Genomic DNA, 18,952 nt, shown 5'->3' on the forward strand with positions numbered 1-18,952 from the left:
CTACTGCTGCCTAGAGCGATGGGCCTCATCCGCGTGCTTACTATGCGTATAGCCTAGTTTGCTCGCTCAGGCAAATTCTCAATTGAACTCCTCCCATACAAAGTAGCCGTCCAAAAGCTCTCCACGAACGCGGAGTCGGGCAAACAAAGGCACTTTGTTGATTTCGAAGTCGATGTTCGACCTTTCGTAGTCGACGGAGCATCTCTACGAAGAAACAATGCGTTCACCTATTACAAAATAGCACAAACTGCTCCAGATACCAGGATGGAGCTGTCTGGCCTCAACCGCGTACCCGCACTGAAGTAAATCTGCGTCCCTCTCTTTATACAGTTGATTCGATTCTTCAAAGTTGCCCAAGTCCTGTGGTGTGCGCGCGAGGTGAAACTTTGATCTTGCAGCGGCACCTAACGATGTCCCCTGCCCTTCCCTCAAGATTTCGACCGCCTCGCGGAGATTGTCACTGCGACGCTGTCAGTCAGCAGCTGCACGGTCGATTTCGTTCAGGGAAACTTACATTGAGGCGCGCAGCGAGTCTTTCGTATACAGCAAATTGCCAAGACGATGATAGGTGTAACCCGTGTACATATGGTATTTGGCGTGCTTGAGCCTGATGTTCAGGCACTGCTTCAGACGTTCGCCTGCTTCGTCATCCTGCCCGATGGCTGAAATGGTGCGAGCCTTGTTGAAAATAATTCGGGTTTTGCCTAGTCAGCTCGATTGCTTCGCCACATTTTGCGAGGAACGGCATACAGGGCCATTGGCAAATTGTCTGTTCCGGATGTCTCCACGGTCTAGCGTCGGGGCTTTTCACAGCAGTCCAGTGACTTTGTAAGGACGCCTGCAACGCAATAAGCCATTGATAGATTTTTCATTCAGGTACTGCGATCGATAGAGTCAGGAGACATTTCCAACAAAAATGTTGAGGCTGCAACGACCGCAGAGCAGGCGGCATCATCGCCGTTTGCAAGCTGTGCCAAGGCAACATGGCCACGAATGACCGCCGCAACTTCAAGATCCAATGTTTCATAGTTGCCAGTCTTCATTAGCTTAGTGAGATGGGAGTCCGCCGATCTAAACCACGCTCGCCCGTGTCTCTCTGCCGTTTCTTTTGTAGCCAATAGTTCCAAGAATCGTGCACAAATCTGCTCGTAAACAGCACAATTATCGCTCTGAGTAATTCGTGTGGTCTTCGGTGTCCGAGGTCTCGCGTGATTGGTGGGCTATTGCTTGTACGTCTTTGGAGAGTTCTTCGGTCGTCGGAGGAAACTTATCCGTTAGAGCGAACACAGCCCAGTCGAATCTTGCTTGTAGTGCGTGACAATCTATCACATTAAGTACCGCTTGTTTGGCCATGTCATGGTAAGTTAAAGCATCTTAGCCATGGCATTTCTCGATCATGTGGAACTTCACCAGCGATTCGATGTCTTCATCAAAGCTAGAGCGTTGTGATGTCAATTCAGACTAAAACCGAGCACGTGAAAAACAACACGTACGATGCCCTATCAATGCAGGTTCTCTGGAATGCAGTTTGTGCTCCTGGAAGCCGAATATCTGATCTTTTGTACACTCTGCATGAATATCAGCGAGATTGCATCTTGACTCCGATTAATCTTCTCGATATTACGACTCGCCGAGTGCTACACCAGCAAATGCTTTGCTCATCGACATCATGTCAAATATTGTATTTTCATCGACCGGTTCTATGGACTCCACGTCGCGATGGCCATGATTGAACAACTAGATGTGATCTGGGCACCTGCAGTATTGTACAAATGAGTCAGCTGGTCTTTGTTTGTCGGCTTTGCCGGATTATTCAAGGCGAGTGCGGATTGCGCTCCATATCTCCATGACTTGAGGCGATGCAAACCACGGAAGACAATCCACAGTGACTGCCATATCAGTGCTCTCGCAGACCGGAAAATTGCTCCACGAGTCTACTGTATTACTGTAATCTCTCAAGTCCACATTGATAATGCATATTCATGATGTACGACATCCCGAACCGAGTTGCTACATGGCAACGGAAACAAAATGCGCCAAGATTAGTGGCCCGTGGCGTGTGCATGACCAGATTCGCCGCATCGCATCTCCGCTGTTCCGTTCTTTCAGCCACCAGATAAGGTCTGCCCCATCAAGAATTCTGGAGAATGTCAGATCGATATCGAGCTGATCAAAGGCACCCTCCATTGAGAGAATGCTGGCGCGCAAATACAGCGCAGAGTGGCAGGGTAAGTCATTTGAGAGCCGTGAAAATCGCGTAGGCAGCTGGCTGGGGCTCGAGTCATCCTCCAGAGCTTGGCACCTTACGCAGGGCCTTGCGTTGAATCGCAGTCCCTCCAGATGCCCCATTCACACGAACCTCAATCGCAAGGCCTGATCAGCACGCGGTAAGTGATACCCTTCACAGAGCGACGTCTACAGAACTCTGGTACAAAGGCTCATAAGCTTGACACAGCCTCGAATCAACGTGACGTCGTTTCAGGATAAGCTACCAGAACATGCACTATGATTCAACTAAAACACTTCCTCCGTCACCTGACACCATTCTTTTTTCAACAAGAGCGCCTCCTTTTGATTTCTGGCTAACGGTAAGACGATTGTTCGTCTATCGGTTCTCCGTAAGCGAGCGGCATCGACAGTGAGAAATATCTTGATGCGACAGTGTGCGTCTGCAGCTATGCGTAGCAGGCCTTCCATGTAATACAGCATATTCGTGTGGCTGTCGCATTCGTCGTCGTCTTCCCACGCACACTGTGACTTGTCAAGACGATCGATTACGATGATGATCTCGTCGTCGGTCGAGAAAGCTTTCAAGATGTCCACCAGCAGAGGATGCACATGATTCATGAAGGTTTCGGCATTGCTCGATCTCCAAGCAGCGTCGAGAACCGCTGATTGGATCGTGTCAAGCTTGCTGCGAAGCAGATCTTCATGCATTTCTGCGAGCTGGTAAATTATGTTCGCGAGGATCGCCCAATTGGCACTGCGTTTTCGCTTCGTAACGGTGAAGCTAGTCTGGGCAAGATACACTGCAGTCTTGGGGTTGTGCTTGCGAGCTGCTTCGACTACCAGGACTGCTGCCAAAGAAATCCAATTCAAATCCACTGAGCCACTTTTCTCTTCGAAGTTCGAGCCTCCGGCGAGGAACATGCATGACTTCTTGCTTTGCCACCATTCGTTGAAGTCTGAGTCTTGCCTCAGGAGATCCATGGTAATCTCCTTGGGTCTCACATGCCGAGTACCTGTCGAAGGGGAACCATCAAAGAGGATCTGCAACAAGATCTTTTTGTAGTGTTCGAGATTGGTGTGGTCTCCGTGCGCAGGAACGTTCAACAGGCGTCGAAGCTCCGTCAAGTGAGCGGCATTCCAAGATGATTGGGCCTTCAGTATGCGATCGCTTGACGTGATGGCCTCCTTGTACGTGCCACTCACGTCGATGCGCATGCTACCCACGTCGGTGCGCATATCACTAAGATTGCGTTGCAGAGCGTCCATTTTCAGAATCATCAACATATCACACACCCATCGGATTTCCTGCAGATTCTTACGAATCTTCTCGATCGTTTTGTTCTTGGTCGGCTCAGACCGGAGTGTGTCCTTCCACCTCTGCTTGACTGAGCCATAATATTCTGTCGCCTGACGTGCGAATTGGACAATATGAAAGAACGTCGATGCGATGAGTTCCATGAGCTTCTGGAAATGCCGCGTCTGTTCCGGATCCGACTCCTCTCTACGGAGTCTGGTCAAAGTGTCGAGGCGAGGTAAGTTGGAACTAATCTCTTCGAAAGCGTCTTCAAGCGTCTGCTCCCGTTGCGCTTTGTGCACGACCACACTGAGCAGTAAAGAGATTGTGCCAAAGGCGATGCCACCATACTGCTGATCTGCGGCCTTGGCGATCGTGGCTATTCCCGAGAAGTTTTCGAGAAAACTTGCAAATATTGTGATACTCTTCTGAAGCACGGCTCCGGATTTATGCTTCGACCAGTCGCTGCGATTCTCTATCCAGACCTTCTTTGAAATTCCCGCCAATTTCATTGAGGCTCGCACTTCAAGGCTCAACGAATCGTATTGGGCATTTCGATCGAGTTCGGACCCATGATCATCGCGGAAGGCCGTGATCTGAGATCGAATATCTTGCTCGGTGCATTGATAGAGTGTAGAGACAGCGCCCCTTTGTGTCATCGCGAAATCATCGCCTCTGGATGCTTCAATCACGGATAGAGTCCATGTCTCCTTGTCTGCCAACAAGGCCTGCGTTTCAGTAAAAGCACTGATGCGGAGTCAGCTACTCTGAAGTTGAGCAAGACGACAGTGAAAAGTGTGTCACCTCTCTGCGGCGTTTCTATCATTGAACCAAGTCCGCGCCATTTTGTCAGACGTCGCTATGCCAGCGTATGGTGTTCGGTGCTGTCAAGCAGCTCCGAACCGTCAAGCCGGCGGTACAGCTCGTGGGTCGGGTGAGAATTCGGCTTCGAGTCACGCAATTTCAAATTTTAGACACCTGAATTTGCTGATTCCTGGACGGTGCTCGCAATATCCCTCGCTTTCGCTTGCTAGCGGTGATGCGGTTTGGCATTGGAGTCATGGCACAGCATGAGAGAACGAGGAGTCTTGTATCACCTCAGCCCTTTCCGCCGCCCGCCACAAATGTGCGGATATTTCTCTATCAAAGCCGTCAATGGCACCTTGTCGCACGACCACCTGGTGCCATGAGTCTACCGGCGTAAAGGGGGGGCGACAGAGCGCCAGCAAGTCGCCACACAAGCTACACCTCTGGGGACTTGCAGCCCACTCAATTCTCATCACACCATACACACATCGATGGTCTGGCTTCACTTGATAGACCGAGCACCACATCGCTCTCGCTTATCGTGCTTGGTCACTGTCTCCTCTCCACCAACAGGCAAGGAGTTTTGCGCAACCATGACCATCTAGTGGTTCCGCAAACATGTCTAGTCTCGAACTGTCCAGCCTTTGCTGCCACATTGGGGAGCCAGATAAGGAAAAGACGAAGGTACCTTGCGTTCTGGCCGGACCTGGGCGTGGTCAGAGACACTCTTTGCCTGCCACTTCGTCATCTTGTAGCTGTGGCTCACATTTCACGAGCTTTCTCTGCGTCCGGAAACAGTACACGGCCGCAATGCAATCGCTTTCCGTTGCAAGTGTAAAACGGGCATTAATCTGATGATCAGGGTGTTGTATCTTGCGGCCATCACACTCCGACGTATCTTAGGGTTTTGTCGTCAAGTCTGCCAATGAAACCTTGCAACGCCACGCAGCCACGGTTCTCTGCATGCGACCGGTGAATGTGGAGATGTAGATTAAGTCCATATTTGCTTTTGATACTGCAGATTCACGGTTCAATCCGCACCTCAAGCATGCAACCATCCTGACTAGGATCATTCGACCATGATCGGACAACGATTTGTGCGCGAATGAGATCGGTCACGTCTGTGGATCCAATCATAGTATGCTACAATGGTTAAAGAGGCCGGTGGTTTTGCGATTGGCGATAAATGCATTTATATAGCCGCCAAACCCCTGACACGAGCAATAACTCGTTCATCGAACATATTCTCTCACTTTGATTGCGTCACATTGTACCAATCTACGATCTAGCGTCTCACTCCGCGAACAAATAGCTGTTCACGTGAATATTGAAAGCTGCAGCTTTCAATAGGTGCATCCACGCCAGTATGGCTTCAGAGATGTCGTCCGAGGTCTGTCGCTTCTTATCCACCGAGTGCTCCTGCGTACGTCTCAACAGGACGGATGGGCTGACAATCGAAGACCGTTCTGGAAAAGTCCAAAGACTCCATCGAGCAGCAGTACATGCGCCTACTTGAGCTACGCTGCTCTCAGCTCCAATCCGAACTTGATAAGGAGCGCAGCAAAGTATGACCATACTCTTACAGGTGATCGTCGTTCTGTTCGATGTCTTACTTATCGACCTTAGGCAAATACAAATGGCGACAGTACCAACGTCACTACATCCAGAGCACAAGGAGAAAGTTCTGATAAAGAAGACCTGTGAGTAACCATCTGGCGCCCGCAAAAGTGTCGAAACTCATGTATGACGAACAGCACGTCAGCGGCGGATGTGCCTTCAGAGAAGCTGGCGAATGACGACAAAAGGGGCGGTTCGAGCGAAGCGCCTTCTGACGACAAGGATGACAAAGGTGACCACGGTGAGAAAAGTGAGAATTCAGGCGAAGAGAACAAGAAGGATGTGAGTGTGTTGCGAAGTGGCATACACGAGCATTGCAATGACCATTTCTAGGAGGCCGAGAAGGAGAAATCAAGCCCTCCTGCCCGAGTTCGATTGGTAGAACGAAAGGTGAGAATTTCCGGAAGTTTTATAGGTCTTAATGAACAAATTCTAAATTCAAACAGTACGAGGACGAGTACGAATTCGAGTACGAGGACAAGGACATCGATATAGACCAGATCGTTGCCTACGAGATCGAGGACGACAAGTTGACCGCCGAAGAGCCGTCGGTCGTTTCCACAATCTTTCGACGTGTCATGAAGAGCGACAACCCCAAGCGCCTCTCTCATGAACAGATCGTGATTGATTCACCGGCGCTGAAAAAAATCTACCGCGACATTGCCACTGATACCGTGAGCAATGACGAAAGAGTTACTGATTTAAAGTCTCCTTTGATTCTTACGGAGCCCTTCACGCAATTTGCGTGGCACTGGATGAAATTCTCGAATGCGTGCAAAACACAACCTGGTGATAGTGAGGAGACAAGTCACGCAAGGCAAGACCTTGAAAAGCTCATGGCCATGCTCAAAAGGTCTCGGCTGGAACCGTATCTCAAAGCTCGAGAAACGCTTGCCCTGACCGGAAGATTACCCTTCTGCTGGTTGTGGACACTGTTCTGCCCCGGAACGAAGGTCTTTGCAAAAACCTTCATGGACGAGATCCAGATGCTGGAGGTCTTTACATGCGACTTGCCTAAATTAGGCGATTCTGTCTGGACAGAAAAAGAGTTCGAAGTCATTTGCCTCGGACTCGACTGGAACGGGTCTAGTTTCGAACCAGTCCAATACACTTTCACGCTGAAGAAGAAAAAGGACACCGGTGAGCAAACGGACGAGGCCGTGGACATGCTCGAGGTTTACCCTATCTCATATCACAAGAATCACGAGGAAGCGCGTGCCGGGCTGGTGAAGCGCGGCGAGTCTTTCTGGAGCATCTACAATCATGAGGCTCGAGGTTTCCAATTCCAATACAGCGGTGGCGTTCTCGCCAGCGCTGCTAGTAAAATCGGATTTTCACCAATGCTGTCAAAGCGAGATACCGACGACGGTGACGACGCCAGGTCCACCGTCTCGGGATCGGAGAAAACTTATACGAATGAGCCCAGCCGCAAAGACTATCACGGTCAGATCATTGTCGATGCACATTCGTTTTTGCGCATCTTGGACGAGATTACACCGCCTCTCGGTACCATAGCCGCGACCTATTTCGATGACTCCGAATGCACATGGTAAGTGCATTGACTTGTTGCATTAAGCTCGTTGATTCTGTGATGATACTAATGGCCTCTCAGTCGTGCATGTTTAAACCAGACTACACTTCATTGGTATTGGAATTGGCTTTGTTCATCTACATCTCCACGTAAGCTGTTTGAGGAGTTTCGGAAGGACGAAAATCGACTCGCCATGTGTCCGCCGCGCGTGCTCGGCTACATTCTCAAAGAGAAAGTTTGGGCGCAATTCAAACTCAAACTTTGCAAGGGAGGCAAGAATCAGGATGGCGAAGGCAAAGATTTCTTCCGTGACCAGCTCCAACTCGGTCAAAATTTCAAGGACATTCTCCTTGCATGTGTCAACAACCATGACTCATCACGATCTAATCGACACGGTGTTTTTGAGAAAACACAAGATGGTGTTCCCGGATCCCTCGATGTCATTGAGGGGAAAGGCAAGGGCCTTGCGATCTTACTCCATGGACCACCTGGCGTTGGCAAGACCCTCACGGCTGAGACGATCGCGCTCGCGACAGAGCGACCATTGCTCGCTGTCTCTGTAGCCGATATCGGGTCCGAGGCGGCTGAAGCAGAAGGCCGGCTGAAAGCCACTTTTGCGATAGCAGCACGCTGGGGTGCGATTCTACTCATCGATGAAGCCGATGTATTCCTTGAGGAACGCGTGCACACCGACAATCCGAACCGGAACATGCTTGTTTCGGTACTACTCCGCTGCTTAGAGTATTACGAAGGCATTATCTTCTTGACCACGAACCGGATCCGATCAATTGACATCGCAGTGCAATCGCGCATGCACTTCACGATTCAGTACAAGCGCTTAACCCCACCCCAGAAGGTGAAAATTTACAAGAATTTGCTTGACAAAGTCAGCGATAGGAAGATCGCGGGCACTCGGTCGAAACTTTACAGTTCAATCGAGAAGCAGTTGTGCCGGCGCAACGAGATGAATGGCCGACAGATCCGCAACATCGTTTCAATGGGGTTGGCCCTCGCCAATGATCGTGGTGATCAAGGTGAAGGAGATGCACGTCTTACGATGGACGATCTTCTGTCCATCTATGAGATGACGTTGGACTCCCTTTTGAGCCTCAAAGACGTCACGGCCAAAGCTCAGCAGAGAAACGAGGCTGAGGAAGACACGGAGCTGAATTCATAGGGGACAGGTTCGGCTCATAAGAAAGCGCGTCGCCGGATTTCTACTGCGCTCGACGCGACCAGTCAGACCTATTGACTAGAAGCCGATACATGTGATCCAATGTGCTGCCGACGGTAACCTTGTGATAAGGGGACTGGGCAGAGAAGCGCTGTGAGAGAAGGAGCCGCGGTGATTGCGGGTTGCTGTCCCGCTTATGACAGGGAAGGGCCAATCAAATTTACCTGGACAACGCTCGAGGGGTCGAGCTGGATACGGGCACATGGATTATATTATATTATCACCCAGTCGCTACGAGGCTACCTATAGGATTTGTTCTGTGCAGATTTCCAGGGTTCTCGAGGTTTATTTCAACAACATTCCCTGGGATGAAGGAGCAATAGAATTTCCCAGGTCCGCCGTTGGAACATTCCGCTCGAGTCGGGAATGTTTGCCATTTGCGCCGTGCATACTGTATACGCTTTGCACCTGCACCCAGGGACTCGGCATGCGATCTGCATTGTAGATCGTGCAATTATCTGTCAAGCAACCTTGGATGACATTCATTTCTCGTGATGGCAGCTATCATCTCCATGAAAACATGATGATAAGGAGAGCATGAACTCTACAGCAGGATGAAAGCCTCACAGGAATGATGGCTCCCGTGTGTGAAATTTACCAGTCAGGAATGAGGATCATCATGGCAGATAGATTGTAGCGTATCGAACATTCATCTCATCTTGGATCAAGCAGGGGACCAACAGAAACGTGCCCGTTTGGGCGGGACTGGCTGGTTTGGAGGTGGAACGAGCCCTCTTGCGCGCCGTCTCCGCTCGTCTGGTCCATCTTCTGATCTTGGTCCCTATCACGGCCGACCGCACTAAAGACTTGGAACTTAAGAAGCAAGCATGCCGCGTTCGTCCAGTGCACCGCGCGCGACCACGTTATTCCCGACGAATCGTGTACCACCGTTTTGCGGTACTTATGTATGTAGTCCGGTATGTAGCGCTCCAGAAGGGAGTCAGAATGAAAGATGGGATGTGAAGCACGCGATTGCAAGGAATTGGAAGCGGAGAGAGAAGACATGATGATAAATCATGGCTTCGTCTCCAATTCATCAACGCCGGCGGGAACATGTCGTGAACCGTATGTACCTCAACCTTGGATGGCAACCTTTGAAGGCAATGGCATCAAATGTTTCTTGTCCATTGAGTGAGTCCTCATGTCCCCGCCTCACCTCAGGCTGCCACGAATAGTTCCGATCTCCCTTCTCTAGGTACAGTAGCACTGTATCACGCACAGTAGTGCCTTGTCACCTGTCAGCCCAATGTTACAGTATCTATCCAGCAGAGAATGCGCGAAATCCTCCACAATCGTAAGGATGGAGGTGCATTCCTCCCGTTGATTGTAGTATATGTGCAGGCATCTTAGAAACCTCGACACGTTCAATGGCGGACGTTCAGGCGGAGAGATCTGCTCTACATGTACTATCCTTGAATGTATGTGCTGGACTACTGGAAATGAGCAGCGCGCGAGCAGTAATAATAAAAGAGACGATGCCATTTGTAGATTTTTTAGTGCCGAAGTGTGCGGAGATTGTCCACCACCACCACCGCAGCGGCCATTCAGTCCTCCTCCTATGTGTGTCCAGTCCAGCACGAAGGTTTCCGATGTGGTTTCGTCTTGCAGATGCTCCCTCTCATCATCTCTGTGACCTCTTCTCATAAGATATCGATCCTTCATCACGGTCGCATCACCATCTACATCAACTGAACACGCTGGCTCGTCTTTGCGCCGAAAATTATCTCTTCTGAGGTGGAGGCCCCAAATTTTTGTTTTCCGACGTTCAGGTACGTCTTTCCCGCTTGGTCGCGTTCCATCCCCTCCTTCACCTGCACCGCATATCCACTATATTGGGACCTTCGGCATGTCGACCAACACCGCTCCCGGCGCATTTGCTCTTCGTCCTTGACGCCATCGTGCTCGTGCTCGCCTGCTCAGTGGACGCGTAGTATTGCGACGTTCAACATTCGTGGATTTGTGCTCTGGTCATCATTGCGCATTTGGGAGAGTGGGTCCTAACGCGACGCACAGCGAATCCACAGCACACATTTCCCAGCGATCATGTCTTTCTACGACAGTGACAACACCTGGTCTGCCCCAGCTCGCCAACCATCGTGGGAACACCAACAATCGTCGCAACCGCCGTCCCGATCGACTTCGACTTCAACCGCGCCTATCCATGTGGACTCGACGGCATTTGCGCTGCAGTTTGAAGAGATCGCACGTGCGACGGACAACCTGATGAAGAGCGGCAAGTGGTACCCTGGCTCAACGCAAGCCAGCTCTGCCAGCGCAGCCTCCTCGGCACGGAGAGAGAGTATGCCCGTGGTCGGCCGTGGACACGACTTCGGCGCTGAGCAGCGAGCGACCGGCCCACAGAGGCACCAGTCCGTCACCGAGATAGAAGCCGGACGACCGGGCTCTGCTGGTCTACAGAATTTCTATGCCGGACAACGTTTCCCAGGCGGGAGACAAAGTGAAGCGGAGCAGGTGCTGCAAGCAAAGCGGAGAATGGCTGCTCAGCGGGAACGCGAGCTGCGCAACTACCATCAAGAGCAGCAGTACAATCGGAGTAAGTTCGAACATTGGATCGATGGATTGCGCATGTTCTAATGACCAACAGCTGTCACTGGTGTCAAAACTGATCGAGCTCTGAGCCCGACTACGATGAGCGAGGAAGACCGCCGTGAATTGATCGCGCGCCAGCATCGCGCATTATACGGCGACAACTCGAGCATGTACAACACCGACGGAAGCCGAGCTCCAAGCCAGGACGCGAGAAGTCCTGCCGGCCGTGGACCCTCTCCGCTTGCATTCGATGCATTCAGTCTTGGCCACGGAAACAAGGATGGTGCCGTTCAGATGCCGTCTCGTGATCGCACTGAGAACACCACCTCGCCCGTCTCTGGCGCGCCGCCTCAGCAGTCCTTCGCCTTGTTGAATGACCCCCAGCAGAACAACCGCACCTCCAGCTCGTCTCCAGCCGGATCGCCACCACTGGTCCAGGGACAGCAGAAGGGTGGTCTCTCTGCTCTCTCTGGCGTCGCACCAATCGGCACTCGACCAGTCCAAGGTGCAGGCCCTCATGGCAAGCGCTCTACCACCCCGTTGACGCCTTCTTCGTTGAGCTACGGTTTCAATGCCAGTGGCTCACAGCACGGGGCTAACGGGAAAGACGAACGCTCTGCTTCGTCTGCATCCAACCCGGGCCACTCTGACAAGACTGTCAGCGGCCTCGGCTCCTGGGGCAGTAACAGCGCCGTCTGGGGCTCAACCAAGAACACCCTCGCAGTCCAGCCATCCGTTTGGGGCTGAGCACCTGGTCCATCCGGTACAAGCATCGAGAGTCCAAAACGTCTAACAGCGACTATTTGACCAAACAACCATTTCGTATATAGATTAGGGGAGTATTTGCAAAAAGGGATAAAAGAAAGGGCTCATCGGGAAAGCCTCGGATTTGTTTTTTTTCCAGCGAAGGGAGGAGTCTGTTTTGTTTCTGATCATTATCTGCAGGGTGGAGCATCTAAACAGGGGCATTGTGGTCGCTTCCCGGTGTCTTGGGTCTTGGGTTTGTTATTGCGCCGCAGGCAGATTCTTGTCACTTCCATCGTCCCTCTTTGGCGCAGGTTTGCTTTTCTTTGCCATCGGTGGCAATCGGAGCATGGGGCGAAAAAGATCGAAGGTCATCTCTCAACGGGTGGTCGCACAAGGTTCTCTTGGGTTTTCGGGAGTCGCAGGCCTTTTGTCGATTTCCCTTCAATGCTGGCGCTGCTTCTTTCTGGGATTCGACTCATGTTGTGGTCGCTGCGGGGAGATTTTCCTTTTAGTTTTTTGCATCTTTGGGAGCGCAATTCACACATACCACGAAGGAGGAGAGCAAAAAAGAGAGAGTACATTGCAACGACCATTTGGGAGCCAGGAGACTTTCTTACTACTTGGGATACGGGGTTCGGGGCAGGGAATCGGTCTTGTTCGTCGTCGTCGGTCTTCTTGTCTTCAGTGGCAACACTGCACTACTTTAATACTCTATTTTGCGAATGGGAAATGGGACGGAACGGGAATGGCTCGGAGCACAATCTATTATCCTTTGCTCTGTCGATTTCAATTCGGACAGATTTTCATACCTAGGTACATATGGGTTCAAAAGCGCTGGCAATGCAGACTGTGACGTGCCGGGATCTCGATCGGAGCCAATATCGAATCAGCAGTGGCGATGCTCGACCTCGCCAGCTATGTTGACCCCGAAAATACGATGCGATGAAGCATTCCCTGGCATGGGTCAGACACCGCACGCACTTCTGAAGCAGGGAGACATGTCGACAGATGATGAAGTGGAGGCAGCTGGAGAGAAGCGCGAAATTTCCAGGGCGTAGGCACGTGCGTGACGTGAGCCTCGTGCAACGTTAGGGTCTCTCGCAGCATGTTTGGACACCTTGTCTGTTCGATAGCGACACTAGAAGATTCGCATTGGCTTCATTATTCCACATACGAGAGAACACTATCACGACGACACCATTTACATCACCGTCGCACCATCCACGACATCTTGCTCCCATCCTCTTCGTCGCGCATCACTCACACAATGGTCAGTCCCGTCTTTCGCACAAGCGCCTGTGCTCCCGTCACCGCGATACTCGAAAGCATTTGAAGCCGCATCGCGATGCTCCCGAATGCGCGCATTGAACCCACCAGCTACATGGTTCAAACCTCCGAATGTTATCGCTGATACCTACATGACTAGTCCGCTCCACGACCTACCTCCCCAGTCTCCCCGTCAACGGGCTCGACGACCGCACGAGCTGCATCTCCCAAAGCACCCGGAGGACCCGCAACCGCAATCCGAAGAAAGGCGGCCGCCGACCGAGCAGACAAGGCCGCCAATGCGCGCCCAACGAGCACACGAGCTGCCGGCGCCGGTGGTAGCAGCAGCACAATGTTGAGTACGTTCTTTTTCTGGGAGCACACATTGGGCAGTCTGCGGCTGGATTTTTGGCAGCAGCAGCAGCAGCATGCCCGATTCCCGCGTGGGAAAGAGAGGGGGGATCTTTTGGGCTGATACGGATTGCAATAGGACTTTACACCGACGAATCGCCTGGCCTCAAGGTCGACCCGTTCGTGGTCATGGTCTTGTCCATCGGGTTCATCATCAGCGTTGTCGCGCTGCACAGTAAGCCTGGCTACGTTCGGAGATGCATTGTGAGCAGAACGCCTTGCTGATACACACGAACAGTCATCGCGAAATTCACCAAGCGCTTCGCTTCGTAAATCACTCATCATCTGGCTTCTCCGTCTCGAGATTTTCCATCAGGCGGATGGAGGTGGGAAACAATACTCGCGGAGGGCACATTTCGGCGTTTGGCGCAATGCAATTCATCACCAAAATCCCGGACACGGTTTTGTCGAGGTTTCAAGAGACATGACGTCTCCACTGGACGCTCCGATCGAGCTATCTTTCTGTCGCTCCTTGTTGCAACCGCGTTTTCTCTCCCATGTCGACTCGATCATCCTACACACGATCCCAGAACTAGAGAAAGGAAGAGCTCGCGTGTTTTGTACACTACAAAATCTGGCGGTTCCAGTTCTATACGAAGCGCGTTTACTGCTTTGCGATGTGGGAACGGGAACAGTGCGCTCCAAGACTGTTCTACCTGGGTAAGTCCCTGGGTAGGGGTTGTTGTGCAATAAACTCGAGATTGGCCTGCGGGACCTCATGGCCAGATTGGTACCGTTCTGGAACAACCGCTAGAGCTTGAATGCGAAAACAAAAAGTGAAGAACAAGAAAACGTCTCTTTGTGATTCCACACCTGCACGAATTAATGCCTCGTGATCTAATACTGTAACGAGAGAACCCAACAGCCACACCGAGTCATGAACCCTTTTGGATAATTATGTGGACCCCTTCTATCAAGGGCGGCGATGGGACAATTTAGCCTAAAGGCCACACACACACAGCGGAGGCATTCGCAACGTCAACCCTAGCTCGCCACGACGGTGACATTCGGTTTCGACGAGACGAGATAATAAGCGTTTTCCTTTTTCTCTCCGTGATGACAAGACTAATTCGGTAGGAGTCTTCGATGGATGGTTGATTCCGCTACAGCCGCGTGATGAGTCGTGTGTGGTTGCATTGGGACGTGCAGGAAAGAAGAATGCAGGGTGGTGAATTCCTACGCAACAAGGCATACCGACAGCCACCCCGCCTTCCGTGTGACGTTGCTCCTCTGAAGTCGTCGGGACATTTCTCCGTTCACATTGATGTTTTTCCTCCACGGTAGAGAGAGAAAGAGAGGGAGTGACGCGGTACACGGTGGATGAATGGCCTCACGGTACTGAGTGTCTCTTTACTATTTATCAGTGGAGCTCGCCTCCTTTAGGAAAGATTGATACGAAACGGACGGACATGCCTTCTTCACTGTAGTTGTCCCTTAACGGAAGTCACGATTCAATGGGTCGGCCTGAATGATTTTCCATCTAGGTACCTAGGTATGTTGGTGTTTTATCGTGGTGATCCATGTAGAAGAGACACCACAACACCACCTACTAGCATATCCATTCATGAGGAGTTGCCCCAGAGAATCCAAAGCGTTTTCCTATCAATTGAACGATAGAAAGAGGCCTGGATGAACTGACGGACGAAAGAGATTGGAATTTCTCTGCCACTCGGACCTGGAAACGCGTCCGCCGCCTATTACATCATATTCGAGCTCCATACGATTTTTTCCGGGTGAAGTCGAAGAGGCAACATCATGCTGCAGGCGGCTATGCAAGGGAATCTCCTCGTAACGCTCACTAGACGGTAAAACTGATGCGGATCCTGTTATTACCATTACTAGGTATCATTATTATTATTACTCGTACATGTCCGAGAGCATGTCACTGTGGCTCGCTCTCTTTCCGGCAAAATACACTGACAATCTTTTGATCAACAAATAAAAGACCCATCGCCACGCGTCTCTCCTCCTACTCGATTCCTCCTCCCTCGTCTTCATACTCAACCCATACGACTACACCATTCAACACCCATCGATATACCTTGACTCGTCCGAAACACCAACCACACTTTTCTCTTCTCAGCAAGTTCGGCACAATGGCTGCTCCGTCAATCAAGCTGAACAACGGCAAGCAGGTTCGTTTGGACTGTTCTCCGGACATGGCACTGTCGACTAAGCTGACTTGCGCAATTCCAACAGATGCCGCTTGTTGGCTTCGGTCTCTGGAAAGTCACCAACGAGACGTGCGCTGACCAGGTCTACAACGCGATCAAGACTGGCTACCGTCTATTTGATGGAGCTTGCGATTACGGCAACGAGACGGAAGCTGGCCAGGGTGTGAAGCGCGCCATTGATGAAGGCCTCGTCAAGCGAGAGGATCTGTTCATTGTCTCCAAGTTGTGGAACAGCTTCCACGACAAGGAGCGCGTTAAGCCAATCGCCAAGAAGCAGCTCGCGGATTGGGGCCTCGACTACTTCGATCTCTTCATCATTCACTTCCCGATCGCCCTCAAATACGTCGACCCTTCTGTCCGCTACCCGCCAGGCTTCTTCGATGAGAACGACAAGCTCACCTTCAGCAAGGCGCCCCTGAGCGAGACATATGCGGCCATGGAAGAGCTGTACGAGGAGGGTCTCATCAAAGCCATTGGAATCAGCAACTACAACGGTGCCCTCCTGCTTGATGTTGAGCGATACGCCAAACACATCCCTCAAACTCTGCAGATCGAGCACCACCCTTACCTCGTACAGGAGGATCTGCTGGCCCTCTGCAAGGACCGCAACATCGCCGTGACCGCCTACTCATCGTTCGGCCCTCAATCCTTCCTCGAGCTCGACATGCAAAAGGCCAAGGACACACCCCTCCTTTTCGACCACTCGACCATTAAGAGCATTTCCGAGAAGCACAACAAGACTCCCGCACAGGTCCTCCTTCGGTGGGCGACACAGCGCGGAGTGGCCGTCATTCCCAAGAGCAACAACCAGGGCCGTCTTGCACAGAACTTGGATGTCTGCAGCTTCGATCTTTCCGAAGATGAGATCAAGCAGATCTCTTCTCTCGACCAAGGTCTGCGCTTCAACAACCCGCTCAACGTAAGTTCCGTCCCACGAGCTGACACAATTGTACGATGAGCGTGGATGGCTGACAAACCAATAGTACGGCGTCAATGCCCCAATCTTTGCATAAGTCCGTGGCTTCAAACAACGAGATGTCCGTCTCTCGGTCATGGCCGTGAAGTGACTGACGTTCCTCTGTGTATTATTGATAGCAGTAAAGCGGCATTACGGAAAAGTTGATGAGATGATGTATCTTGACTAGTCAAATCGTGCTATGGTTAGGACATGTAGCTGCTTCGTCCTGTCGGAGAGCAGTTTCAGACCCGTTATCGTTTCGATTCCAAGTCTCAGATGGGTCTTGGCTGTGATCAGAGATCCCACGTTTCAGCCGACGCCGAAAAAGTCCCTTTCTACCGAAAAAACCAACGTCATTCACCCAAGCAATTCATCTCAATGGGTCAAAAGAGTGGGACCGCTCCCGCGACGCGCGCTAGGCTTCTGCGCTGTCATGTGAGAACTTCGGCACGAGGGACAGGTTGGGACCCTTTCGATTCATTCAGAACTTTTGGAATATACTATATCTGAACGCTGTCGACTTAGTACAAGCCATTCGCCTTTGGAATTTCTACCTCCATTACGCCTTCTCCAGCATTCATCCTGTGTCATGACCTGCCTTGATGCGCCACAAGTCCAAACCTCCTCCAACACCCAGGCCAGCCGCAGCGATCAAACCGCCGAGCCTCAACAACATGAAGCCAAAAGCACAGTCGCGCGGACATCCGAGCAGAAGAAGCCGAGTATCATGAGTCAAATGACCCAAGCGGGAACAAGTAAGAGAGATTCAAATGCGAACCCTCCGCGAGAGAGACGGTGGTGTTTTCTTGCCAATTTGGCTTGCTGACGAGAATTGCAGAAAATTGTGATGGTGGTGCAACGACGACGACTGCTGCTGCACAGACTTCCAAGCCGGCGCCGTTGAGGACGAATTCGAAGGTTTTGCACACGGATTGAGATTTTGTTGTGCGTTTGGGCGAGAGAAGTGGCGCTGGATCTTTTTGGGTGGGGATTTTCTGCAGCCAGGCTCGCGTTTTCGCCGTCTCGGTCCCATGATCTTCGGCGTTGAATTGGCGCATGGCCTGGAGTCCGTGTGCCCGATGAGAGAACTTTTTTGCCATTTGGCCATGATGCGACTTTGTTCTGCATGCCATCATTGGAGTCGTGCCCTCTGGTCTGTGTATGATTATTTTGCGCGCTGTCCGTTAATCCGTCAACTTCCAATCCTCTTGTTGCGCTTTGAGGATAAGTGGTTTTCTAAACATGAACCTGCGCGATGAGTCCCGGCGCGAGTGCGTGCTTTGTCCCTGGCTCTCGTCGGGATGCTCGTTGCGATGCAAATATTTGCCCATGGCAGAGAACATGTCAATGTTCGTTCAACAACATGTCCACCAATAGGTTTCACCAGATGCCTTTCTGAGCCCTGCGCAAGACGTTCTCAGGTCGTAAACAGGGTGTCTTCCTCTCGCAAATATTCGCCAACATCTGCCTGTCTGAAGGTCACGATACCAGTCGGATCGAGTTTCCTAGCCTCAGCGGTCGATCGTGCAGTGACTCCGAATCCCTGCGCCTTGTTAGCCTTCACGTCATCCACACTCATGTAAAGATCATCACAATTCTCACCAATGGCGTGTCATTCATGCTCATGACGATGACTCCAGCATGTTCCGGCGCATCCTCACTCCAACGTCCAACATGCGCTTTCACTACATGACCTCCGTACAAAAAGGGCATTTCTCCATTGGCCTTCACCCAGACCTTGTATCTCGCGTGCGGTGCAATCACCTCCAAGGCGGTGATGTGCAGACGGAATTTTCCTGTCTTGGTGAATTTCCCGAGGCAGGTTCCCAATGAGAGCAGATTATCGCGTGCGACGGACGTGGCGAGGTTTGCTAGCGATTCACGGACATAATAGACGCGATCCTTCTGAATGCGGAAAACGAATCGATCGGGTATCTTTGAGTTTGGTGTGGTTGCCGTGTCGGTGAGGAGATTGTTCAGGGAACGGCCGGTGTAGTTAGCGAGCTTCTCGAAGAGAGTCTTCGTCTCGGTATCTGTTAGAGGGCGCATTGTTGCTGAAATTATTTGTTGGACGTGTGTGTTTGGGATATTACAAGATTGGCTGGACGAAGTCGCATCCACAGAAAAAAGTTCA

At 51.4% G+C, this 18,952-nt stretch overlaps 8 protein-coding genes across 8 annotated transcripts; 5 read left to right on the forward strand and 3 right to left on the reverse strand.

Moving 5' to 3' along the window:
• Positions 1-50: 50 nt before the first annotated feature.
• Positions 51-728, reverse strand: K489DRAFT_97163 (uncharacterized protein). The gene is made up of 2 exons (XM_033609089.1): positions 515-728; positions 51-460 (listed from the first exon to the last, which is right to left on the reverse strand). Exons 1-2 carry the CDS (start codon positions 583-585, stop codon positions 205-207), a joined length of 327 nt encoding a protein of 108 aa, XP_033455416.1. The 5' UTR covers positions 586-728; the 3' UTR covers positions 51-204.
• A 1,703-nt stretch (positions 729-2,431) lies between these two features.
• K489DRAFT_97079 (uncharacterized protein) lies at positions 2,432-4,381 on the reverse strand. Its single transcript, XM_033609088.1, has one exon. The coding sequence runs from the start codon at positions 4,180-4,182 to the stop codon at positions 2,515-2,517; it is 1,668 nt and encodes a 555-aa protein (XP_033455417.1). The 5' UTR covers positions 4,183-4,381; the 3' UTR covers positions 2,432-2,514.
• Positions 4,382-5,696: 1,315 nt separating this feature from the next.
• On the forward strand, positions 5,697-8,655 carry K489DRAFT_374404 (uncharacterized protein; the record flags this gene model as incomplete). Its single annotated transcript, XM_033603519.1, has 7 exons — positions 5,697-5,753; positions 5,791-5,895; positions 5,957-6,030; positions 6,085-6,229; positions 6,281-6,337; positions 6,394-7,496; positions 7,560-8,655. The coding sequence occupies 7 exons, from the start codon at positions 5,697-5,699 to the stop codon at positions 8,653-8,655; spliced, it is 2,637 nt and encodes an 878-aa protein (XP_033455418.1).
• Positions 8,656-10,755: 2,100 nt separating this feature from the next.
• K489DRAFT_374406 (uncharacterized protein) lies at positions 10,756-12,009 on the forward strand (the record flags this gene model as incomplete). Its single annotated transcript, XM_033603520.1, has 2 exons — positions 10,756-11,266; positions 11,318-12,009. The coding sequence occupies 2 exons, from the start codon at positions 10,756-10,758 to the stop codon at positions 12,007-12,009; spliced, it is 1,203 nt and encodes a 400-aa protein (XP_033455419.1).
• Positions 12,010-12,182: 173 nt separating this feature from the next.
• K489DRAFT_97348 (uncharacterized protein) lies at positions 12,183-13,066 on the forward strand. Its single transcript, XM_033609090.1, has one exon. The coding sequence runs from the start codon at positions 12,356-12,358 to the stop codon at positions 12,860-12,862; it is 507 nt and encodes a 168-aa protein (XP_033455420.1). The 5' UTR covers positions 12,183-12,355; the 3' UTR covers positions 12,863-13,066.
• Positions 13,067-13,435: 369 nt separating this feature from the next.
• Positions 13,436-13,959, forward strand: K489DRAFT_327796 (Pre protein translocase Sec Sec61-beta subunit; the record flags this gene model as incomplete). The annotated part of the gene is made up of 3 exons (XM_033602018.1): positions 13,436-13,634; positions 13,766-13,861; positions 13,925-13,959. Coding segments are annotated over 3 exons (330 nt in total), but the record flags the coding sequence as incomplete, so codon positions are not given.
• A 1,823-nt stretch (positions 13,960-15,782) lies between these two features.
• K489DRAFT_391269 (Aldo/keto reductase) lies at positions 15,783-16,873 on the forward strand (the record flags this gene model as incomplete). Its single annotated transcript, XM_033606677.1, has 3 exons — positions 15,783-15,821; positions 15,886-16,779; positions 16,844-16,873. 3 exons carry the CDS (start codon positions 15,783-15,785, stop codon positions 16,871-16,873), a joined length of 963 nt encoding a protein of 320 aa, XP_033455422.1.
• A 1,362-nt stretch (positions 16,874-18,235) lies between these two features.
• K489DRAFT_413850 (60S ribosome subunit biogenesis protein NIP7) lies at positions 18,236-18,867 on the reverse strand (the record flags this gene model as incomplete). Its single annotated transcript, XM_033608093.1, has 2 exons — positions 18,236-18,361; positions 18,421-18,867. The coding sequence occupies 2 exons, from the start codon at positions 18,865-18,867 to the stop codon at positions 18,236-18,238; spliced, it is 573 nt and encodes a 190-aa protein (XP_033455423.1).
• Between the last annotated feature and the right edge of the window lie 85 nt (positions 18,868-18,952).

This window comes from Dissoconium aciculare (genome assembly GCF_010015565.1).
Source record: "Dissoconium aciculare CBS 342.82 unplaced genomic scaffold K489scaffold_19, whole genome shotgun sequence".
NCBI classification, from domain to species: Eukaryota; Fungi; Ascomycota; class Dothideomycetes; order Mycosphaerellales; family Dissoconiaceae; genus Dissoconium; species Dissoconium aciculare.

Bases quoted from the DNA above. Each gene is read 5' to 3' on its own strand.
- K489DRAFT_97163 (XM_033609089.1), bottom strand. From the start codon at position 585: ATGTACACGGGTTACACCTATCATCGTCTTGGCAATTTGCTGTATACG. The intron at 461-514 runs GTAAGTTTCCCT...ACAGCGTCGCAG, and splicing joins GACTCGCTGCGCGCCTCAAT to TGACAATCTCCGCGAGGCGG.
- K489DRAFT_97079 (XM_033609088.1), bottom strand. From the start codon at position 4,182: ATGACACAAAGGGGCGCTGTCTCTACACTCTATCAATGCACCGAGCAA.
- K489DRAFT_97348 (XM_033609090.1), top strand. From the start codon at position 12,356: ATGGGGCGAAAAAGATCGAAGGTCATCTCTCAACGGGTGGTCGCACAA.